This window comes from Toxotes jaculatrix, chromosome 7, assembly GCF_017976425.1.
Source record: "Toxotes jaculatrix isolate fToxJac2 chromosome 7, fToxJac2.pri, whole genome shotgun sequence".
NCBI classification, from domain to species: Eukaryota; Metazoa; Chordata; class Actinopteri; family Toxotidae; genus Toxotes; species Toxotes jaculatrix.
Window position 1 is genome coordinate 15,059,508 of NC_054400.1, and position 24,681 is coordinate 15,084,188.

The 24,681-nt window shown below is 42.1% G+C and overlaps 1 protein-coding gene across 6 annotated transcripts; it reads right to left on the bottom strand.

Moving 5' to 3' along the window:
• Positions 1 to 3,926: 3,926 nt before the first annotated feature.
• Positions 3,927 to 23,788, bottom strand: LOC121184200 (transforming acidic coiled-coil-containing protein 1-like). Of its 6 annotated transcripts, none has more exons than XM_041041702.1 (14): positions 17,241 to 17,432; positions 16,967 to 17,140; positions 15,091 to 15,182; positions 12,350 to 12,788; positions 10,333 to 10,387; positions 10,130 to 10,211; positions 8,934 to 8,986; positions 7,867 to 8,001; positions 7,678 to 7,754; positions 7,330 to 7,373; positions 6,996 to 7,156; positions 6,323 to 6,429; positions 6,094 to 6,214; positions 3,927 to 5,918 (listed from the first exon to the last, which is right to left on the bottom strand). In XM_041041702.1, the coding sequence occupies exons 2-14, from the start codon at positions 17,071 to 17,073 to the stop codon at positions 5,850 to 5,852; spliced, it is 1,542 nt and encodes a 513-aa protein (XP_040897636.1). In that variant the 5' UTR covers positions 17,074 to 17,140; positions 17,241 to 17,432; the 3' UTR covers positions 3,927 to 5,849. The 6 variants fall into 6 exon arrangements, with proteins under 6 accessions (XP_040897636.1, XP_040897637.1, XP_040897640.1 ...); XM_041041703.1 differs by having other exon boundaries at positions 17,229 to 17,432; XM_041041706.1 differs by lacking the exons at positions 16,967 to 17,140; positions 17,241 to 17,432 and adding an exon at positions 23,611 to 23,788.
• Positions 23,789 to 24,681: the final 893 nt, after the last annotated feature.

The following is a 24,681-nucleotide window of genomic DNA, read 5'->3' on the forward strand; positions in this document are numbered from 1 at the left end:
TTTACTTTATTACCATTACCACACAAAACACAACAGTTTTAGCCTGAGCAGAGTTTTCCTCTGCATCAATGAGCTCAGGTCAAAGGGTCATTTGGGATTGTTGGGTTCAGTTTTGACGTAAGTCAAATCAAGTGACCTTACAGTGTCAACCATGATAAATACTGTAAAGTAACACCCCTGACCAAAGCTAACCACCACAGCTCACATATGTTCCACTTTCCAGTTAACCAGCAGAGTGCAAAATAGAAGATGGAGGGGTTCACCATTGAGGAATGAACTTCATGAACTGGTACTAAGTACCAGGTAGTACAGCTGATGCAGAAGGGTCCCATCCCCAATAGGGAAAAATAACTGGCTTGACCACCACATAGTTTAAAATTCATCTTATCTTTGAGCTTATCTTATGTTTTAGTGCAAAAATCGTGATCTGCAAAGTAGAAACTTCACCATCAGACAAATGCTTTTGTGTAAAAGTAATAACATCACGTCTCACTAACTGTGAAGCACCTCAGACCGTATCCGTCTTGAGTACAACAGTTATTGCTTCATTGTTTCTCCACTTTCACACAAAGGTGATCACAGTTTGAGTCCTGTGATGAAACTCCCGAGAGACTGAACGAGAGGATGAACTGATCTGACCTGTTGGTTTCAACACTTTATGTCTAGTCAAGAGTCTGGGTTTCGACTTTTCGTACGTGTTTGATCTTTCTCCGTGCTGAGCCTGTCACTTTTCTAAATGCTGAAATAAGAATTGTAAGCATTTACAGGAGGGATTCTGTTTTCTGTGTCTTGGTTTTCTGTCTTTTGGTAAAATTTGTGTCCTCCCATTAAGAGGAAGTGGTTGCACGTCATATGACCTGCCCGAGGACGGAGACCTACCTCACTGATTTCATATCCTGTGGCGACTGCACAGGATTGAAGTTGCACAGTTGCAGAAGGAAGTCCTGAAGTTTCCACAGATCCCCCCACCGTTTCTGCTGAAAATCTCAGTGATGGTATGTGCACATCTGCAGACATGCTTTTACACCAGGGACATTAATGTAAACACAAACCTCTTTTCTCTGCCTTTCAAAGGTCAAGTCTAGGGTATGAAATGCAAAACCCAAAGTGATCTTACCCGCGCACAATCACACATCACACACCACAAACACACACACAAAAAAAGGGGTGATTTGATCTTTATTCAGAGAAGCTTGTGTGCACAAACAAAACACAACGGCGAATAATTCAAGCACTAAACACATCATTACGAACGTGTCTTCAAACATGTTCCTTTGATTGTGGTGTTGAAATACCCTTAGCGGTTGCCATGGCAACAACATAAGCGAATAATGTGGTTCTATGGCGTCACGAGAGCTGTGTACTAGCTACCCACTGAGGCATCCAAGCACCTACCAAAACCACACCCAAGTCCCCCATCAGCTAGGTCAAAGCTGTGAGTAGGTGTACTTCACTTTGTACACATTTATTCACCACAAATACTCTCAGGTTCACAGGATGCTTTACAGCTTTATATCACCTGAAAGTGAACATACCAGTGCAGATAATGATTTTGATGATAATCAAAAAAAAAAAAAAAAAAAAAGAAATAGACAAAGTAAGCTGCTGAAATACAGCTCGTATTTACGGGACACAGCACACGTCTTTAATGCTCCACCACAGTCGTCAGAAACACTCATTATATTCATGTGTTTTGGGATTGTTTTCACCACAGTCTCAAAACACAAGAAACTCTCTGCAGCACAAATCCTTTTTTTCTGAGCTTGGATTAAAAAGGGTGGATGGAGAGATGGATATATAACATAACAATGAAAAAGATAAGAAAGAGGAGATGGCTCACTGAAGGAAAAGAAGAGGTGGAGGAGTTTAGAGCTGGCTGAAGGCCAGACGCAGCAACAGGGCTGTGATCAGCAGGACAGGACTGGAGGCCAGAGCCCCTGCACCGTTGTGGTGGTGATCCCCATGGCTGTGGCTCTTGTGTGGGCCGTTACAGTCGTCACCGAAGCAACACACCATCTTGGCTCCAGAGTTGCCACCGTGAGCCTTGTCGCAGAAAGCCTTGTACGTGCACGACTTCATCACGGTGTCTGAAAGAGAGCGAGACACATAAGGATGCGTGAGGCAGACAGACATTCACAGTTAAATTGCTTTGAAGTGATTGGATGAATGACTGCTTTTGTTAATTTGGTATGACACTGTGAACCCGTTCAACTCTCTTCCAAAACCCCACTCCTCTTCACACATAAACACACACACACACACATATACACATATATACACACACACACACACACATATATAGGCACAGAGAGGTCTGTGGTAATCATAAGCTGCTGGGATAACATCCAGCAACCTCAAATGATGAGAGGATGCAGAGTCGGAGGCTTTATGATCACACACACACTCTCTCTCTCTCACACACACACACACACAGACACTCACACACACACACACACACACACACACACACACACACACACACACACATAAACAAACAGACTACGAGAGCATTGACAGAATAATGAAAAGGCCGTGTATCTGCACAGCATGCAACTATTGCATTAAATACAAAAATACTTCTACTGCTGCATTATGGGTTTTAATACTGACCTTCATTTTGTCAATGGAAAGAACATGGGGGCTATTTTAAGCCCGTCTGACTTCCTTAAACTCACACTGACAACTGAGTTGTCAGTGTTGTGCTGACCTCTAGTGAGGCGTTTACACTTCAGCCAAATCATGCTTGTGTTGCATGTTTTCCCAAGTGTGTGTTTGTATTTATGTGTTTACTCACTGGGTCCTGTGATGGTGGAGCAGGCATCAGCGTACTGAGGACAGGAGGTGGAGCCCTGTCTGTTGCAGTCGTCCTCATTGGACGCCACGCATGTGTGACATTTGAGGCTGTGGCCTTTGCAGACAGAACAGGAGAAAACACCTGACTTGAGACTAAGCATGTATGTTCACAGGCAGGTGTAAGGACGCAGACACACAACCATTTGTTGTCATCAGTCCGTTCCCTCCACTATGCATCCACACACACACACACACAAGCACACACTCATTTGTGTAGAGATCCATACATAGGTTCAAATTTATGCAGCCTAAACTTCATCTGTGTATCTATAACCCATCCACAGTTAGTTGGTCTACCAGCTGCCAATCAACTAAATCCTTCCCCAATGGTAAAAAAAACAACAACAAAAAAACAAGTCCAGTGTCGGTATCAGTGTTGTAGAAACTTACTGTGGCAGGCCAGAGAGATGAACAGCAGCAGGGCGAGAGCAGTCTTCATAGCGGCTGGCTGATGGATCGCTGTGTCTTCAAGAGTCCAGAGAAAGACTGGATGAGCTGAGAGGAGACTCTGATGGAGGGGACACCGGGGTTGAGGAGCAGGAGGAGGAGGAGGAAGGGGGTTTAGACATGGGAAGGTGTCAGAGGACATTAAGGTCTTATCTCTCTGTAATCTCCATGTATGCTGCACAGACAGCACCCTGCAGTAATAGACTTAACCGAGCGAGCTTTAACAGGGAGGCACAGTTACAGTTAAGTGTTATGAAGTGATCACTTGTGTGATTAATTGAGGTCATTTGTCGGAGGTTTGTTTCTATAGTTTTCAAAGTGTGGACGTGAAATGAATCAGAAGCTGCCAAAAAAAAAAAAAAGCTCAAGTTCATTATTCACTCATAGAAGACATCACCACCTAAACTGGGATGTGTGTTACTTTGTGTGTGTGCGTGTGTGCTGGGAAGTCTGATGCAAGCACTGTGCATAATTGCCAGTACCTAGGCTGAAGCTGAGGCCATGACGCTGACAAACATAACACACACATACAAACTGTGAGAATTCATACAGCAGTCAGGAAAGCTGCCATATCAGCTGCATATGAAGGTAATCACAACTGAACACACACGAGTGAAAACTTAAGGTAAGACAAATTATATTTATGTTTATTCAGGCAAATGTACAACACCCTCACTGTTAGTCCTCAATGAGCCAACACAAGTGTGAGATGGCTATTTCTAATTTACAAATACAAACAATAACTCAAGAAAGGCGCTAAAACAATAGTTCATAAAACAAAGACAAACCAGCTGACGTGACCTTAGAATGGCACAAACTGTGGCATACCAGTGTGGGTTTGTGTCATAAGTGGATTTACATGGTGGTTAAGAGGCTGGCAATCAGATATTAAAACTTTTTCAATAGTGACTGAATCCACAGAACTGAGTATTGAAACCAGTGAAGTATCTAAAATTAGAACTTAATGTTTAGTCAGATTTTCAGTCTTGTTTCACTTTCTTTAACCAAAACGTTCCCTGATTATAGCTTTGCAAATAATATACTGTATTATATTGAGGTAAATAGTGTTTTGTGTTATGCCTTCAGTAAACACTGATGTTGTTGGAAACAAATGTTTTTTTGTAGAAAAAGGCAAGTTTTGAAAAGGTTTTTTTAAAATCAGAACCAATACCCAGGTATCACATTGACACCAGCTCTGAAATAATTTATCTAATACGCAGTTACGTCACAACCTCCCAGTCATTACTAAAGCACTGTGCTGAACACAACTTAGTGTTACTGGTGTGTTAAGAAGACAATCTGAATCCTGAGAAATGTGAAGCCAAGAAAATAAACATGCAAAAAAACTGATCTGTTGAATAACTAGTGCAGCACTGCAAATACAGGAATGAGAGCTCATATCTTTGTCACAAGTAAGCAACAGAAAAAAGAAACTTCTCACAAAGACGTCAAACTCTTAGTTTCCTTTGTGGTAAGTAAGTAAATGTGATTAGTGGACAGTCTGTGACTGAGTGATGGTTTTAAAAAATGTTGACATATTGCACCACTGGCTAATAGTAATATCTTCAACTAAAATATAGTGTCATTATGTTTGAACTTTTTCCAGTTGTTCAGGATTCTTAACACAAGAAAGGGACCAGTGGTGAAGGATAAAGTTGTCTCTGTATTGACTTTGTGGATCAGATAAGACAATGCACAAAGTTTACACAGAAAAGTCCCTGATTGTCGGATCATTATACGTCTCTGTGAATGATAAACATTCTGCAGCTACTTGAATTGCCTAGAATCTCAACTTTGTGGTACTGTAAATCAGGTAAAGCAAATACTGTGAATTATTTGCTGCTTTAATTTCACTGAAATGTGGTCCTGACTCTTCTGCTTGCAGTGTCACTCCTTAACAACCCAAGTCCCCTGAGGACTAATGCACTCCCTTAAACAACCCTAAATCCTTTGCTTCAGCTCTTGTGCAGCTTCACTTTAACCCTGACCTCATTCTGCCCTACACCATACCCCTGAGCTTCCCTCTCTCAGACTAAAATCCTTGTTCATGTCATAGAAAAATACATTTTATGGATTGTTGCTTTTAAACAATCCTTATCAAATGTCAATCAAAGCATAAGCACTGAAAATGAAACTCCAAAACAATCCCAGCCTGCATTAAATCTGATGTCATCCTGCAGGAATTTAGCCGTTAAGCTGCTGGGAACTTAAGTTGAGTCACAAGCAGGTTGTTGTTCGCTGGCATGATGGACGAAAGTACAAGGGGTCCAGATGGCCTCATAACGGGCAATAAATGCAAACAAAACAAAGCGACCAAATATAACAACGTCTCAACAATAATTAGTATTTCTAGAACCTTCTTGATTCTGGTCACAAGTAGTGCAATAGAAGTTTATAGGAAGTTACTTTAGACATTTGTACATAAGCAGTCTCTGAGATGCAGGGCTGGCACAGGGTATAAGAGCTGCTTTGTGGCTGGGGACATGCATGGGGCGTCACTGTAAGCAGGACCAGAGGAACGGCAGTCGCTGATTCACAGGAAGGGCCTCTCAGTCTATTTTTCCCATTTTGGCAATCAGTTCATCACAGATCTTTGTGAGTTCCTCGATTTCTTGATTCTACGACAACACAACAAAAAGGATGAATACGTACATTTAATACATCTCTATATATTAAATCACAGCACAAAAATAAATACAGTGTAAAAAAAAAGATACTAAATATGCCATATTATGTACTAAGCTGTAAGTTTCATTAAGAACTAGCGTGCAGAAAGATGAGGATGCCTCTGACCTTCTGCTGCAGGGCTTGTTCAAGAGACTCATTCTTCATCTGCTCCTTCCTCAGGCTGGCGGTCAGCGCCATGCTCTCTGAGCTCGCCTTCACACGCACCTGAGCGATCTCCTCATTGGCCCTGAGTGAGACGTGGAATGAAGTTAATCAGACGTTTTATATAACAGGATCTCAAACCTGTAAAAGTAATTAGTTTGTTATAAATTACTTCCTTTCAGTCTCTACATACTTGTCCAGTTTCTCCTCAGCATGGAGTTTAAGAGTCTGGTATCTCTGCTCCTCCTGTTTGACTCTGGTGAGATACTCCTGAGCACACTTCTTAAGGACCTCTTCATTCTGTTTGATGAAACAGAGATTAGCCACTGCGTTATTTATCCATCACCCTCAGACCCTTATATATCCTTACAATATTCTTATATTCATCAGTTCCTTTAACCTTTCTGTATTCGTGGATATATTTTTCTAGACACTGTAGGCTCTTTTCTTTCTAATCCTTCTGAATTCCTGCAGTTACACACATTCACTGCTGAAAGCTGCCCAACATATTCACCACAGCTGTCTGTTTCCCCATAAGCAGCTGCTCCAAACCAGCTGTGAGTCAACCGGGGGTCAACATTTGGTCATAAACTACTTTAATGGGGGCTTTTGTGTGGTATTTGTTGAGGGAGAGAACAGTGTTTGAGGGCCAGATTTCTCCAGTGACCTTCAATTTAAACCCTTGTTACTCTCACTTCCTGGTGACCGCTGTCCCTAATCACAGGATACCTTCCAACCATATTCTGACCTTAATCTTCTTAGAGACCCTCCAGTTTGTGCCACTATCAGCTGATCATCTCAGCACTTGAAACTGACACTTTCCATTAGTAATTATCTAGACATGAGCTTGTCCTACAACCCCTTACTTTCTTGAAGCCCTCCAGGGTGCTCTTCATATTTTCATAACGCCGAAACACGTCAGAGAGAGAGCGCTCCACGGAGTTCAGATCTGCCAGGGCGGCTTCCTTCTCCATCGTCACAGCATGCAAAGCCTTCTGGGAGCTCAAGCTGTTGCGCTGCTCATCCTCTGAGAGCAGTGAAGAAGAAGACATTATTGTGAACTGCTAAATAACTTATTTATTGTATTCAGCCTAGTAACAGTGACTGAAACAGCGAAATGTGTGATTGCATGAAAAATGTACTCCTGACAACACAGTTCAAAGGTTTTGTTAGATTTTATCTTTCGATATTTCTACTCACCGATCATTTGAGCAATTGTCTTCTCGTATTCTGCAACAATCTTCCTGTAATACGACAAAACATATGATGGTTCTTAATGAAACCGAGAAACAGACTAGTGGTTTTCAAAGATAACACTGACACCATTGCACTGATAGTTCCACCCCTATCATCAAAAAAAAAAAAAAAATCTTAAGTGGTAGATACAAAAATGTGATGGGAGTAACATCTCCACTAAACCACACACTCTCAGCTGTGTCTGATGTTTTTGTGTGTCCAAATCTCACAGTACCCTCAAAGTCAGTGACGGTCACTTCTTTATGATCACTGGGTAAATAAAAAAAAACGTGCACCAGCATGTTTTCTAACCTCATCTCACTGACTTCTTGTCTGCAGTCCTCGTACTTTTTCTTCCAGTCGTTGGCTTCCACTTCTTTAGTGATGATCTGAAATGAGACGCTGACTGTGAGCAGAACTGTGCATAGAAATGAAACCATGCCCAATACCTAAACGACAAACACATGTTTCATGTTGGATGAGTGTGATAAAATTGTGTACCTCCTCTCTAATGAGAGTGAGAACGGCCTCTTTTTCTGCCTCACTGATGCAGATGGAATCCAGGACCTGACTTCCTGTTTTCTGCATCTCACTTCCCCTTGACTTGTTCTTCAGTTTGCACGTGTCCTCGTACTGCTGAGGGCAGAAGGGAATCAGTCATGTGCTCCTACATCTATGTTTTTTTGTACATCCAGTAATGCAATGGGGGGATAAGCCCTCCTAAACTTTTCAAGAATTTATAACATATTCATGGCAGTATACTTTCTTATATTCAAAAATAAAATCAATAAACTATAGAAAAAAGTTATATTTTTTGTTTCTGATATTTTATACTGAATATTTAATCTTTCTCTCTGTCTCTGTACGCATGTCCTTTCCTTCCCTCTGATCCTCTCTCTTATTGTTACTTCTTTAGTCTATTGGACTTTTCTCCCTCATAACCATCTTGCCTTTCAATCGGTTTTCTTCTTCTCCTCCCCCGTTTGTCCCTCTCCTCTCTCATTTTGTCCTTCCCTGGATTATGACAGTCATATTCTAATCTCCTGAATGATAATCTAAATCCATCTGTCACCTGAGTAGACGAACATGGTGGCAGACACTAAGTACCTCCTGCTGTCCTACGGCACACTGCAGTCATCATATCAGACAGGCGGTCATGCCGCAGCTTTGTACATAATCTCTTATTTAGTCACATCTTTAAATCACAACACACAACTTTACTTGCACAATTACTCATTTACTGTGTAAATGTCTCCCATTCAATTCATCTGAATTTGCCTCTGGTACCGCTCGAGGACATGTAACACTAAGACACGTCTGGACTTGTCATAGCTGTTTTTTCTCTGGTGATGGTGGCGACAGTTCGGTCTGACCAATAAACGAGCACTTCAGCCCCACCTAGTGGTATATGATGACATCATCATTGCAGGTGCGCTCGTAGTCTAAATCTGATACAGTAGGTATGATAACATACCGCTCTGATGATGATTAAATACACTGTACATGTGGGCCTGGTACAGCAGATGTAGAGAAAATTGCTTAAATGGTCAAATGTGATAATTCCTCACCACAGAGCAGCAGTCTGACTCCTCAGGTTTGGATGTCACATGGCAGTCTTTGACTAGAAGAAAAAACAGACTCATGTTAGGAGGGATTTGGTCTTATTAATGCTATAATATAGTTCATAAACATAATAAGCAGGTGGCAGCACACAAGAGGTAAATCTTATAAAATCTCCCCAAATTTTTTGTAAAATTGAATTTTACTGCCACTGGAACGAGATGGCATCACTTGTTTCCAATATGATACAAGTATTCTCATGACTAACTGTATGTAATATATTTTGGTAAGGCTGTAGTGGTGAGCGGTATTTCAGTACTTGCTGAACTACTGAAGTCTTCAATTTTTAAGATTAATGTCTTTAATCTTTTGTCCTGAGTTTATCCCAACCTACTGGCAGTTCATACAGACTTAACTGAAGATGAGCTCAAATTACTACTTCAGACAGTTGTTGCAGGATTATTTATAAAAGTAGGAGACCACTTCTTCTTGCAATTGCATACATTTCTGTGAGTCTATGGTGTGTTTATACTAAGAGCCAAATAAATATCAGCTCAGTAAATCTTTGAGACTTGTCTTTCCTGCTAAGTCAGAAAAAATATATTCCACAATAAAAACCCACTGGACCTTTAGAAACAATAAATCCACAGACTACTGCACTTGATGCAGTGATGGTTCGTTATGTGGCATCTGCAACACTGAGGCCTTCTGATGTCAGACCGGTCTGTAACTGAAGCTGTGTCACATGTGGCCTGAAGGCATCTGTGTGATCGTACAATCTGATGTTTTATCACACCAGCACAGCTCTGCTCAAACAGACACAGCAGGGGGAAAGATTCTGTATTGTTGTACTGTCTGTTTGCTCATGACTCACAAAGTCACAAGTTTCACTGCGGCACAAAATCATATGTGAAGTTAATGATTAATGTTGTGTGGTTCTGTAACAGTAAGGCAAAGATGACCTTCTCACTGTCCAGTATTGATCGAGCATGGCTGATTGTTTGCCCTGAGGGAAGCTAAAGCACTCTGTCTAAACTTTAACATCCAGTTATCTGATCTCTGTACATGAGAGTCCCTCACTGAGCTGAGTAACAACTGAGTTATTCACAACTGTATCAGTGTACACTCTAACTGGGTGGTTCTCAAAATTGTAGACATTATGAACACAACGTTCAAATCAGTATTCATTAGTCCTTCTACTCACTGCTTTGGTCCTTGTCTGGTTTGACACTGCTCGCCAGTTTCTCCTCGTCTGTGGCGTGCCCTCCATGATGGTCATCCTTCAGCTGCAGAAAACATACTCAACTGCACTGACTGCATGTAGTTTTTCAAGAGCTAATGGAACCACATGAGTCAGATGTTGCTAAAAACCAAAAACTGAGCAGTATGCACATTATTGATTCTTACCTGTTCACCGAAGTCCTTTTGCATCAACTGGTTCTGCTTCACTTTACAGGAGTTCCTGAGAACGAAGGTCATCATGAGAACATCGGTGTTAACACAAAACAGATCATATCTCTGTATGTGGGTATATGTGGGACGATGTACTGATGAGAAAAACAAGCAGGAGAGACAGAAAGCCTCACAGCCAGACCTCATTGCTTTGCTCTGTGTGCGCGCGCTGAGCTTACATGCTCTGCTAAAAGTGCTGAATTACGCAGAAGAAAAAGCAGATTAACAATGAAGTACAACTTGTAATAAGAGCAAGAACAGTTGCACAGAGCATTAGAGGAAATCACAAGGTTTCCACTAACACTCCTCCACTTTCTAAATCTATTCTTCACCCCCCCCACACACACACACTTTCACTTTGTGATCGAAGGGAAATTTAGGTCAAGTGGATGACACAGCAGGCTGTGGAGGGAGCCTAGAGTTGGACATGTATTCAGAGCGGCAAATTAGAAAAACACACACGTCTGCACATACAGCTATACAGTACTTACAACAGAACACAGAGGAAATGGACTTGCTCAGCAGTCCTGATGCCACACAGAGAGAAGGGGAAACAGAATGACGGGTTTGTAAGGAAAAGGAAGGAAAGACACAGGAGAGGACGGGACAGGGATTAGGTTAAACAGAAGGTGAGTGCAGGGTTATTATAGTTTAGTAAACATAAAATCAAGACTAAAACTAGAGAGGTGAGAATTTTCAGTTGAAATGGAAAGCAAAACTGTGAAATAAAATATTGAAACCTACGTGAATTTAAAATCTCCAAAAACTAAACTAATTTAAGTAATATATTAAAATACTTTTAAAGCTAAATATAAATTATTCTCTGGGAGCCTCCTTCAATTTTTTCATATTGACAAGAGATACTGAAAAAATTTGGAATTAAGGTTGAGTGCCCTTGAGTTACATTATTATCTTTGCAAAGTCCCAGACAAACATACAGCTCAGGCTGAATATCTGAGTAAGTATTTCTGACAGAAGAAAGAGAGCAATCCCACAGAAATGATTGCAAGCAAACCCTCCAACAAAGGACAACTGGACTGCAACTGTCAACAACATGAACTGTATAGAGAAACTGACCTTTATCTGGAGACTGAAATATGGACAATATGTTAAATAATGAGAAAATAATAATTGACCATATATACAGTATACTGGCCTAGAAGATTAATCCATTACATATGTAATTCAAATACCCTGGTCCTGTACTTGTAATACATTGCCCACGTCAAGTCACATTTTTAGCCTGAAAATATAAATACACATAAAGAAATAAATCTAATCTCGGTGCATACTGTAATATGGGGACAGTGATGCCATTTGCAGCAATGGTTGTTCTAACAACAAGAATTACAGTTTGTTGTTCAGTGCTGATCCTGGTCAGTGGAAATAATAGAGATGTGAATGGTGAGTCTTGTTTAGTAGAACGGTTACAGAAACGCACCACAAGAGGGCACTGTTTGACACTTTGACTTCTCTTTACCATTCAAAGAACATCTTCTGCCAGCAAACACTAAGCAGTTCTTAAAAATATATCATCCAGCTGTGAACACTGAAAAACTGCCCAAAATCAGCATCTATGGAAGAATTCAAGCAAATTCGAAACCAAAATGAAAGTGAACACAAATTCGGAAATAAAAACAACAGAAATAAAAACAGTAAAAACTATAATAATGCTGGTGAGGAGTGAATGGATGCAGGAGAGAAACAACGGCTGACTGAACAACTGAGAGAACAGGTCATAGTTTTTTTTTAAATGAGAACACTTTGATCCCGTCATGTTCACTGTGTACAATAGCAGGCATTCACTACGGTTCCCTACAGCCATAAAAGAGGGAAGCCTTCTTTTCAGCTAGAAAATCTGGGAGTCACATTAGTTCAGTAAATGCAGCCACTAGCTGGAAAGAGGATGATTATGATTGATGACTGGAGAGGAATGGCCCTTGTGCATGTTTGTCTATAATGTTCTACTCACTTGATTGTGGTGTCGCTGGTCTCACAGGTCAGTTTAGTGTTTGACAGCACAGTGTCAGAGTTCATGTTGCCATTGAGCAAATCAGGGTCCACACAAATGTCATGACCGGGGATCAAGTTTGAGTCTGGGCTGGAGTCGGACGTCACCGGTGCCTCGTCATCCACTTCTGTAGGGTCGGGTTTGTTCAGTGGGGAGATGACGGATAGCGACGGGGGCCGGAGAGCTTGAGACTGAGGCTGAGGTGTGGACGGGGAGAGGCCCTCTCCTGGACTGGGTTTGGTGCTTAGGGTCAAATTAAGGTTCTGATCCAAACTGAAGCTGTTGTTGTTAGGTGAGGAGCTGGTGAGGTTGTTCAGGGAATCAGCCTCTTGGAATGAAAGTGTACCATCATCCTGGTTAGAGTTCTTGTCCAGAAAGTGGTTTGTAACATCAGGAAGAACTGTGAAAAGAGAAGAAACATGACTAATGATGTTTATGTATCACCTTATCAGAGCAGAATGTCACAGAGTGCTAGGCAATTCAAAAATAAGGCAAGAGACATATGATGCAGACTTAAGAAGAATAAAAAGAGTAAAATAAAATAAGTAAAAATTTCAGAACAGTAAGTCTAAACAAGTGGGTCTTGAGCTGTACACAGATCCAGAGCCTCAACCTCAAAAGCATAATTTTCTTTTTTTAATTTTATGCCTGGAGCAAGGAACAACCAACTCTTAGAGACATCTTGGAAACCTACTGGTGACACAGAGCTTAGCATGTTGGTAATATAAGAGCAGTGAGAGTGAACCAAACAGTGAAGTAGAAGAACCACTCCAGGGCTGACCTGGAGTAAACAGATCTCACTCCCTCCTCTAGTGTTTCTATCATCTGGGTATAAACATCCCAATCTTGTGGCTACTTAATGATTTTATGTGTCACTCAGGGATTTTAGCCTTGACGCAACAAACTCTCCTTCTCCTGTTAGAACACTTAAAATGGCTGCAGGCTTCCTCTCAGAGCCCTTCACATCCTGTGTCCTCACACATCCCGTTAGCAGCCAGCTAACGACCACAGCAGCAGACCAGTCCCTGTTGAGTCACACTGATGCTGGAACACAGGATGCCCTGTTACTGAAAAATGGATCCACAAGAACTCACACAGCAACATACAATAATAAACCGTCAAGAACCTCCCCTGTATTTTTCTGAATTTCTCCTCAACATGCATAACATGAATGAAGTCACTGTGGTTTCACATTGGGTGGGTGACGGCTTCTCACATCGTTTGTCATGAACAAAGGCTAATGTGTGACCTCTTACAACATACAGTCAATTAATGTAAATTTAGCTAAGCTTCCGCTTAAAATCTAGGTACTTTCAGACGAACTGCACACACGCCCTTTGGAGACGAGGAACAGATGTAGAGGAACCACACCCAGTCACTGAGAGTACACACCACCACGTGGCCTAGCAACAAAAACAACATCATGTTTTATTACAGTTTCACAACCCAACGAAAAAGAGGAAAAGCAGACAGAAGGGGAAGTTATAGCGAGAGACAGTGAGAAAAAAAAAAAACATACAGTGTATAGGTAGGCACACTGCAGTCTTAGGTTTCTTCCTGGTTCAGCACTACATACAATTAGATTGTGGCATGTGCTTGTTCCCATGAACAGGCAGCGATTCCAGCCTGAGCTGTTTGAGTCTAATTATATGGAACCAGACTATCAGTTTCTCCACACAGTCGATCTTTTATTTATGAAACTAACCCACATTTTGCACTGACCATGTGACTGTTATTGCACGAAAAGGAGACTGTTATTGTCTGCAAACTAGATTCAATATCAAACACATCAATCTCCCCGTTATTATCTGGCACAGCATCCCAAACGTTGTGGTCAAAACATGTCTGATTTCAAGCAGCTGAGACATCAACACTATGCAGACAAATTTTACCCTAATACATATTCAGTACATGTCAAAGTCAATCCCTAAGATGGAGATGGATGAAGAAACTGCGTTTGTAAACATTACTGATATAATGGTGGTTTCAGCACCGAAAAGGCACTCCAGATGATCTATTACCATGGTAACGTGTGGTATTCATGCTTGTGCGGGTGAAAGCAGGACAGCTGAATGCGAGGGGGGTGAGGAAGGGGACTTGGACACTAGGGGGCCTCTTTGGCAGCTTCAAACAGACAGCTATCACAAGTCTGTGTCTAACTGGAGAGAGCTAATTTTCATTTCTAAAAACAAACAATCCTGGCAGATGACAGTATGCTGATCCAAGATCTGTAGCAGGCCTGGTAACACTGGGGTCAAAATATTGAATTACACAAGGTAATATTGCATCAACAAAACAAAATTTCCTGCAATAACAGAAAAAACACTAGCCCTAACCCTCATTTTTAAGAGAGATATCTCAAAAACTGGGCAAATTAAGCTAAAACTATCTGTATGATAGTTTTGACTGGAGGTAAGAGAGAGAATTTTTTTTGTTTAAAATTTGCATGAACCAACCCCTTAACTCAAATCTGCCAAAATCTGCTAGACTGCTTTACAGTACAAAACAGGAGGCGGCTGCTGTTCATCCAGTGCAAGCGGAGTTCAAGTTTTTCTCTATGTTTAGCTGCCTACCCTCACTTCCAGTCCCGATCTGAATCTATGAGGTAAAGACCGATAAACAATTCAACCAGAGTGGGCAGCCCTGGTACCACAAAAGTACTGACCAGCGTAAGGGCCCTGGATCATCCTGAGCAATCTCACCTGTGTGGTTGGAGTTGTCCAGTTGGCCCAGTAGCTTCACAACACCTGGAGACTCGGCCTCTGGAGTCTCAAAGGTTCCCTCCGAGTCTGAACTGTGGGGAGAAAGAGAGAGAGGAAGAAACAGGTTTATTTCTGCCTGTAATCTAAGTGATATTTAACAAAATGTTACCAGCAAAAAGCAGAGATATAGGCAGTGAAAGAGATAAAGAGACTGCAAGAAAGAAATCAGAGCTACAGCTGAGTTTGAGCATTTGGCAACTATATATGTTGTATCTGGAACTAAATATGAAATATCAAATGTCCAATCAAAAATGTCCTGACATGGAGAAGAAATTACTGTTCTCATACAGTGATCTGGAGCATGTGATAAAACAAACGGCATAGCTGGGTTTAGGGCTATAGGAATGCTTCTCAAACAGCAGTCTACTGTCCCCGAGAACAGAGAGGCATTGAAAATGTTGATCAGTCTAAATAACCTATAAATGCTACAAACCGCTATTAAATGATGCACACATAGGCTAACAATAAAAGCCCCGACTGTGACTGTTGCAGTGTCAAATTCACTCTAACAAATAAGCACCAGCTTTCCAATATCAATCTTCTGTTTTCTTAAAGTGACATGAAAACAATAGATTTCAGAGTTCAAAGCAGCTTAAAATAAAACAAGCTGCTTTTATTTTAAAGGAAGTCAGAGGAAGGGAGAGGGGAGGAAGTGAAGCCCTACAAGGCCACCTGCATCCTTTGCCACTCAATAAGGACACACTCTGTCCCACAACACTCATTCACGCACAGACACACACAAACACACAGTCTTTTGGTCTGCTGTGTCAGCTGCCTAGACACCCAGCCCAAATTTATTTCCAAACTGTGGAGAGACAAAAAGGAAGGGAGAGACAGAGAGAGTGAGAGTTCATGAGGGTGGGTGTGTGTGTGTGTTTGTGTGTGAGTACCCGTTCCCAGCCACTTGAACGCACATCAAAAAAGTCCACACTCTAATGAAAAACAGCACAAGAGGGAACAAAGCTCACAGTGCCAATACCCAACCACACTCCATCTCTGATACCAGTTCACACAAACATTCACACACTCAGGAGCTCTATACAACACCACCACCCAGAGCTAATCCTAATATACATACCCACCCCCCATCCAGCACACACACACACACACACACACACACACACTGAATCACGTCCCAGAGATGGCCCCAGTGGCTGCGATCTTGGATTGGTTACTTAGAAACTAGAAATGGACAGAAAAAAAAAAAATCAAAAGCTTTGGAAACGGTGGCTTTTTTTCCCCTGCCCCCAACTTTTAGCAACTGTTCCCCAACTGCCAAACAGCCTTCACACACACACACACACACACACACACACACACTTAAACACACACGAAAACAGACAGAGACAGTAAGATCCTCAGCATTTGGTGACACAAGATGGTGCACACAAAGCAGGGACTGACAAAGCAGTACTTTGAGTGTCTGTATTTTGACTAAGGATCTGTTTTTAGCCAATGACAGCAGCCTGACCCAGCCGCTGAGATCCACAGCATAGGAAAGAATCTGATTATTATACCACAGTATCAATCAATTTGTCTGTGTGTGTGTGTGTGTATATCCACCACCTGTCAGTATGACTCAGGGGAATCTGCAGTCATCACACAAACACCCACACACACGCAATCAATCTACAAGAGTCCAAACACTATCATGAAGCTATTCCTTCTGATTTTATTTCTTATAAAATAAGATCCACCTTTAAACCAGCGTATCCCTCTCTCTCTCACTCACACACACACACACACACACACACACACACACACACACACACACACACACACACACACACACACACAGAAACATCTGTCCTCTTACTTGTCCTCTCCGTCATCCTTCGCTCTGGGCTGCCCATCATCTCCCGCACCCCCAGTCACTGCTGACCATGTCCATTTGGCCCACTGGACCGGAGACAACCAGGACATCCCTGCACTACGTCGAGTCCTAAACCTGATGCCACCTTTCTCTTTCCGTGGATCAGTTTAGACTGATCTGTCAATCAAAAGGGCAAGTCAGTGATCTTCCACAGTCAGTCTTTCAACAGCAAAGAAAGGCGGTTGTCAAAAAAGGAGCCGTCGACCTGTCGTCTTACTTCTCTCCCTCACTTCTTGCTGTCTATATGGTTGTTTCACTTCCTCCTCTTGCTCAGCCGCTCAGCTTTCCCATCCTGCTCTTCTGCGTTGTTGGCACTCGTGAGAGTGAAACGTGTCTCACGCTGCTGCTGCTGCTGCTGTGTCTGTTGCCTCTCTGCTCTCCACAGCACTGACTCACACATTACTGGAGCATCAGTAGTCACTCCTCTCTCTGCTGCCCTCCCTCTCCGTTCTCCCCTCTGTGTTCTCTGTCTGGGCGGATGATCAGCTGGTTAACAGACAGCGTCTCGCCCTGCTCCTGCATGTTTGCTAACTCGCTCGCTTGCTCTCAGGAGTTTGCCTCTCCCCTCCCTGATTCTTTGAGGGTTTGCTGATTGTGAGGGACGACAGGGGGGAGAGAGAGGAAATGCTTCCTGTTTTAAGAGGCAAAGAAGACTCTGGTTTGTCTGTGTCTGAGAAACTACCAGATGTTCGTGTCTCCAAAGAAGAGATGAAAAGCAGTCAGGAGAAGAAAGGGAATAAATTAACAGGGAATACAGTATATTTAAAGGAGCTGAGTTTGGATCTGAGATAAAGCTTATAGTGTATGCTGAACTCATAGCACTGCAATATCCTACATTTCTGAAAATATGCCTTCCAATAAAGCTAGTTTAATAAAATTACACCCTCCATTTTTGCTTAAAACTATAAATTGTAATGCAGTAAAGCCCTTGATATTTGCATTTTGACCACGTTACAGATATATTACATCTTTTAGAAGCATGTTTGCTTTGAAACAAGAAACCATTTATTAAACCAGACTGAAGGAATTTTCTTGCAAATTAAGCAACTGAGCTATTGCTGACATGACTGAGCAGCCCACTGTGAGTTTGAAGGGTAATCTGAAAGTAATTTGAGTTGTTAATGGTTTGTTTACATGGCAGCTCCCAGCAGAGACAGTGGATAACTGTGATTGTGACACAGTCCTTTGCCGAAAAGGAGCTTTTTTTGTCCCCCCCGGATGAATAAGAGGAAACAAGAGCAATTCAATTAGATATTTTCAGCAAGGACTAACAGTAGTACCCATTATATGTATAACTGCCACAGACAGATAAAATCCATGCGTTAATGTCATGATGTGTGATCAAACCGACAGAGGACCTAATGTTGACTGAAAATATCCAGGCCAGAAAGCAAACAAATCAATAAAGCGAACCTAGATTGAACAAAACAACAGACTGACAGAAAAGTCATTTGGATGAAAGCTTTTATCGCTGCTCACACACACATCACCCACATACACTCTCACATGTGTGCCTCTGAGGCCGTTCGTGGACGGCTTATGTAACTTTAAGTCCAGGCTTGCACATTTATACATCTCCCTCACACACACACACAGGGTATCTAGGCCAGATGAGATGTGTTCTTTGTAAAAACATAGACCGTGACTAATCTAATAGCAAGAGGATGGTGCAGCCACTGTGAACAAAGGTGAACGGGGAAAGAAAAGGGAAGGAGCAGAGATGCTTTTCTTTTTACTTGCACTTTGAGGTACCTCTCCTGCTGCTTGCTGCTCACACGTGAGACACATGGAAGGAAAGGCAGAAGCTCTAAAACTGATCACACTGAGCTGGTCTACAGGGACACACAGCCAGATTGATGAGAAAACATGCACGTACACACTCGCAAATAATGTCACACACTGGTGAACACAGAGAAAGAGGCCCCTGTTCAATCTGTGATGGCTGGATAGAAAAATGGAGCAAATTAGAGGAATGACAGATGGAAAACAGCATCAATTAAAATTGGGGGGAGAGGAAGATGGGGAGATAATAAGGATGAGAATATTTTGGAAATCAAAGGGAAGGGGAAAGAAAGTGAGTTTCTGGGCAGGACCGGAATCTTAAACATTTGTTTGTGTTTCTTTGACATTCCTTACATTGTCTCCTTCCCCTCCTTTGTCTCTTTATCTGTCAGTCAGGAACAGCTGAGTAGACAAACCTGTCCGTCTTGCAGAGGACAAGATCTGCCTTAAGCTAACAAAGCCCCTCAAGCAGCGCACTCAGACGTAATGGACATCCTTTGTTCTACAAACAGTTTACTCCGCGACACCTTGAAGCTGTAAACTCGCCTTTGGACACACAAAAACACACACAAAACACGTGTGTTTACACAAACAGGGAGACAACATGCAGAGATGGACAGAGTGGGAATATCCCTGGCTCTCTCTGGCAGTGAAGTAGAAGGAAAACAGTAAGAGGGAAAAGAATCAGCTCTTATGTAATACCTTGAAACCACAAATAGCACACTGAGTAACAGTGGCGAAACCCACACATACATACACCCTATGTGATCTAGTGCCGTCATCTTAGCACACACACAGAGACTAGTATGGTAGATAAATAGATGCACTACACCACACGCACTGAACCACAGCTATTGTGGCTGTTTGCTGTTGGTTAATCCACCAAGAATGCACAACCTTAATCATCAATTACATTTTGACTGATGGCAACACATGTGGTTATGAGCTAAGAATAAATCGGCAATGATAAACATGTCTGTGAGCCACAACAGCGGTGAAGTGATACTGGATGAAATTACTCTGTGTGTGTGTGTGTGTGTGTGTGTGTGTGTGTGTGTGTGTGTGTGTGTGTGTGTGTGTGTGTGTGTGTGTGTGAATTACAGAAGCTTCTCAGCTATCACAGACTGTTTATCTCTGCTCTCATTCCCCTACATGATGACAGAAGGTCAAACAGCCTGCACCTTCACCATCAAACACTTCCATTATGCAGTATGTTAAAAATTAATGGCTGGGTTTCCATTAAATTTGCTATGAATGTTCTTTGTCCCTGGATGATGAATACTAATGTTTTTGGTCGCCCTGTTTTTTTGCTCCAGTGTCACTATCAGGAAAAATCTTCCTCTTGATCAGAAATCATAATCTGATGGGCTTTTATTATATGTTTATGTTTTTTATGTTTAAGTATTTGTGTGTTCTGTGTTTCATCTGACAGCAAGACAAATTTTCTCTCAGGGGACAATAAAGTTAAGCTGTAGCTGATGAAATTTCTTGAGCACATTCAAGCCACCGAGGCGATGAACCCTTTTGATTTTCAATGTCATCACGACCTCCTCAAAAATTTACATTTTTATCCCCAGGACAGCTTAGAATAACACAGCTGCCAGCATGCTGTCTGTCCAACATTTTCAAATTGCGGGATATAATTACAGCTTTCATTCTTTTAATTTTAGACTTAGCTCTACTCTTGTTTCAATTAGAGGTTATATTCGAATGTATGTACCAAGTGATGTCCTCAAATGTTTCTTGTTTGCTCGACATTTACACGGAGCAAATGTCAGTAATGCAATAAACATGTCAGTGTCAGTGTATACAATATTTGAGTTTCTGGTCGCGTGTCTAAGTTGAAACGACTACAAAGGATAACCATGCCTGTCCTACAGGTAGTTATAGATTTTGTCAAAAAAGAAGTATCTTCAAAAATTGAGTACAATACACCTCTGAGATTTAGATTCATTCTGACTGGGGTTATTTAAAAAGATGGGAATTCTGTTTCTGTAGTGGAATATCGTTTTAAGTATAAGCTTTAAAAACTTCAATATCTGAACCTTCACAGTGAAGTACTGTAAATTGCATAACAAACTATTTTGTTATGCAAGTACTTGAGTTAGTGATTATTATTATAGCAATTATGTATTGCATTTATCAGTAAGTTTTCCCACTTGAGACATAAACATGAGCTCAACATCTTTCAGGCTGTAAAAGAAGATGGGAGGGCTGGCTCACTGCTATTCTGAACAGAATAATATTGCTGGGTCACATTTGTTGGCTTGTTCAATGATATAGCTCCATCTAGTGGTCATTACTGGACTCTCACCCAGATTCCTCACAAAAATAAAACAAAATAACATAAACAGCAGCAATAGATTCAGCCACCTGTTCTGGCAGACAGTGCCAGGATGAGAGAGGAGAAAATGAGCTGAGGGAAGAATAGATGTGAGGGAGAAAGAGCAAGGGAGATGCAGAACAGATCGGACATCACCTTTGGGAGCTTAAACAGGGCTGACAGGGTCTCTGATTTCACCATGGCAACCATTTGGGAAAGGGTCACAAGTGTATTACACTATGAAAACATGCATATAGACACCACACACACTCTCGCACACAGACGGGTAGCACAACTGGTGACGTTTACCATCTTTTGTTGATTTTTATACTTAAATAATACTCAATAAACGATAGCATTTACAGAGAGAGACAGGTGCTCCAAAGTGGGAAGCACAACTGTGCTTACATTATTGAAATCCTTGCCTCTTTAACACAGAACACCAAATTAGCTGCAATCAGAGCAGAAAACTAGCACGGAGTGAACGGAGTTAGACTAAATGGAGCAGAGGCACTCACCGTCCCAGAGGACCCTAGGATAACTTAACTGACAGTGGAGTGATAAAACAAAAAGAGAAAGAATGAGGCAGCAAGAGAGAAAGAAAGGAGGGGTTATCCAGAGAGGAGTCATGTACAGACACCAACCGAGCTATTGTTCATGACTACAACAGGGATACAAGAGCACACAATTCCCAGACAAAAACGCATGTACATTGTGCACATATGAACACAGAGAGCTGGGAGACGACACACCCCCTACTGTTCTTCTTTATGAGATTTCCCTTCATTTTCTTTGCCTTTTATATTCAGGCCCACAAGATTTATTTTCCATTCAGATTTCCATTTAGCTATATTGAAATCATTGTTTAACTGTGATTCAAACACAGATATAGCTACATCATCTACAACAAGCTAAGGTTTTCAGCCATTAACTTCAACATGATTCCACAGTGAGTTTCACTTTCAAGCTGGCAAGCAGTGTCAGTGAAGGCTTATGCATAATTAAAATGTATATCCTCAATTTTTCTGCCTGTCTTCATGTATTCACAATGCGTGCCTCTCTAAAGATAAGAAAAGTTTTTCAGCCAACACTGGCCTGAATTTGTACCACTGCGGCAAGAAATGAGCTCCAAATACAGGTCAGCTTTTTCCCAAATGAGGAACTGTTTGGATGTTCAGGGGTTTTGGAGAACAGGAAGTCCTCTGTGCATCCAAGACTGCTCCAGTTCAGACATAAAACGGATGATTAGGCTGACTAAAATTAGACCAAAAGCTTGAAAGCTGCAATCCCACGGCACTGGTTGCCTTCCCAGTTTTCCCACAGGGACGACCCCAACCCCCACCTGCCCTAACACAAACACAGATGTATGCAGAAGACTACAGTAAGCTTGTGTGATGAGAGAGAGATTTTTTTAAAGCACCCAAATAACAATGAGCATGGATCTCCCTACCATCTCCAAAACAACATCTGCTTCAATACATGGTGGTGCTGCTTCTCCCACTATTCTCAATGACTTGAATCCCTGAGTGAATGCGGCTTAGCAAGTGCATTTATGTGTATCAAGAGAAAGCGATCTGCTTCAAGGGCTTTACAGTAGCTTTTTAAAAAGGAGATCAGAAGCATCACTGGGAGGACAAAGTGAAAGGACTCGCTCTGTTACAAAGGATTAGAGAAAAAAAAAAAAGGAAGAGTGAGCGCAGCGGTTAAGTGCTTTTAAGCTCTGACGATGCCTCGGTAACAACATCTCCATTCCTTCTCCCTACATTTTGACTAGAGTAAGGCTCCAGATAGCTGCAGTTCATACATCACACCTTACTTTAAGGATGTCAAACACCCTGCATGAGCAGAACAGAAAGCTGTGGTAAGTGATGGGATGGATATAAACTGAACAGCTTGTATGACCAAAATACCACTTTAGAATTAGGGTCACAGCTGCATAATTAATATCTGGCAGCAGCATTAGCTCTTCTACTGTTGTAACTACAAAAGCAGCTGCTAAAATGTCAATACCAGTGAAAGGAAGGTTTGGAAACTGCCTTAATTTCAGGAGCATGACCTAATCAGCTCATGCTCATTGCGTTAGTCTCTCTGCTGATGGCATCAGCTGTACCACTCAGCTCTCTAGCCCTGTTACTCTTCCAGCTCTCCTTAGATTTGAATACCTAAATAATATTCAAACTAGCATAGCAGCAGCGGCTGTGTGCTGTGCCATCTGATCAGCTGATGTGTTTGCAGTCCAACAGGGAAGGTCCTGGCTTTATAGGAAACATCAAGGTCCCAGCACTGCCCTCGCCTTCCCCACCCTGACATAGAATCACTGAGTTCATACACACAAAACAACACAATCTCAAGTGCAAAAGGGCGAAATTGATCAACTTGATCGTCCACTCAGCTATTTTGGAGCGTCTCACTCCCGGCGCAAGTTTCCTTTTCAGCGCATACTGAGACACAAACATACAAACAATGAAGAATATCGTCTTACATGCTGCTCTTCTTCCGAGGAGAGCTGACGGAGCCCTTCCTGTGCTGGCTGAGGGAGCCCCCCATGGCAACAGCCGAGTCTGTTTATGTCAGGCTTATCCCAGATGCTCTGTATGTCCTTTTCCACTCTCACGGTTCACCTCTGCTTCTCCTCCAAACAGTCTGGCTCAATGTCGGAGCCCTGTAGCGCACCGCTTCTCATGACTGACTAGTTATTATTTAACCAACCCGCCTCTCCCCTCCTCTCTTCTCCTCTCCTCATCATTTCACTTTCGCTGTCTCTGTTGATGCTGTACAGTCTAAACACTCAGGAGTACTACTGATCACACATGAATAGCTCGGCTGACAGCCCCGCCTCCTCGCTCTAATTCTCCTCACCCTCCATCATCTCTCTCTTTCACACACACACACACACACACACACACAGACACACCACAGGCAGATTATATTCACTTGTTAGGCAATGCACAGCCTTTAGAAGAAGAAAGACAGAGAGTGAAGTGTGTGTGTGTGGCAGTTTAATGACCACTAGGTCCAAGGAGTTGGAGGGAGTAGGTGGAGAGTGTGTGTTTGTGTCAGCGTGTCATGGGGGTATCTGGCAGGGGTGGGGGTATTGTTCAAGAAAGAAAGAGTCTCTTCTATTGTTAGTCAGCTGAATACCAGATCTGAGATTCAGGGAGGGGAGGGGGGGGGGGGGGGGGGGGGGGTCGGGTGATGGAGGGAGAGTTGGCGGCATAAAACACAGCCCCACTTGTTGTGCCACATTCCCACTACCTGCTGTGACCCAAAACCCACCCCTGCAGCCCCTCACAGTTTTAGCATGATAATACACACACACACACACACACACACACACACAATGATACAGCTCTCAGTTTGTTTGCATGCAATCATTTCCTAAGCTCATCAGTTGCATTTTGACCCCTCACCCTGAAACTAAACGCACTTAAAAGTCAGATCAAACAATGCAATCAGTGTGATAAAAAGACATAATGTCGGCTGACGGAGACGGAATAAGATCACTCTAAACGTGTGAAAAGGTAGTTACTCATCATTTAACCAACATGGTAAG

Coding starts and splice junctions, on each gene's coding strand:
- LOC121184200 (XM_041041702.1), bottom strand. CDS start 17,073: ATGTCCTGGTTGTCTCCGGTCCAGTGGGCCAAATGGACATGGTCAGCA. Junction 8,987..10,129: donor ACCAGACAAGGACCAAAGCA/GTGAGTAGAAGG, acceptor TTTTTCTTCTAG/TCAAAGACTGCCATGTGACA. Junction 7,157..7,329: donor GACAATTGCTCAAATGATCG/GTGAGTAGAAAT, acceptor CACTGCTCTCAG/AGGATGAGCAGCGCAACAGC.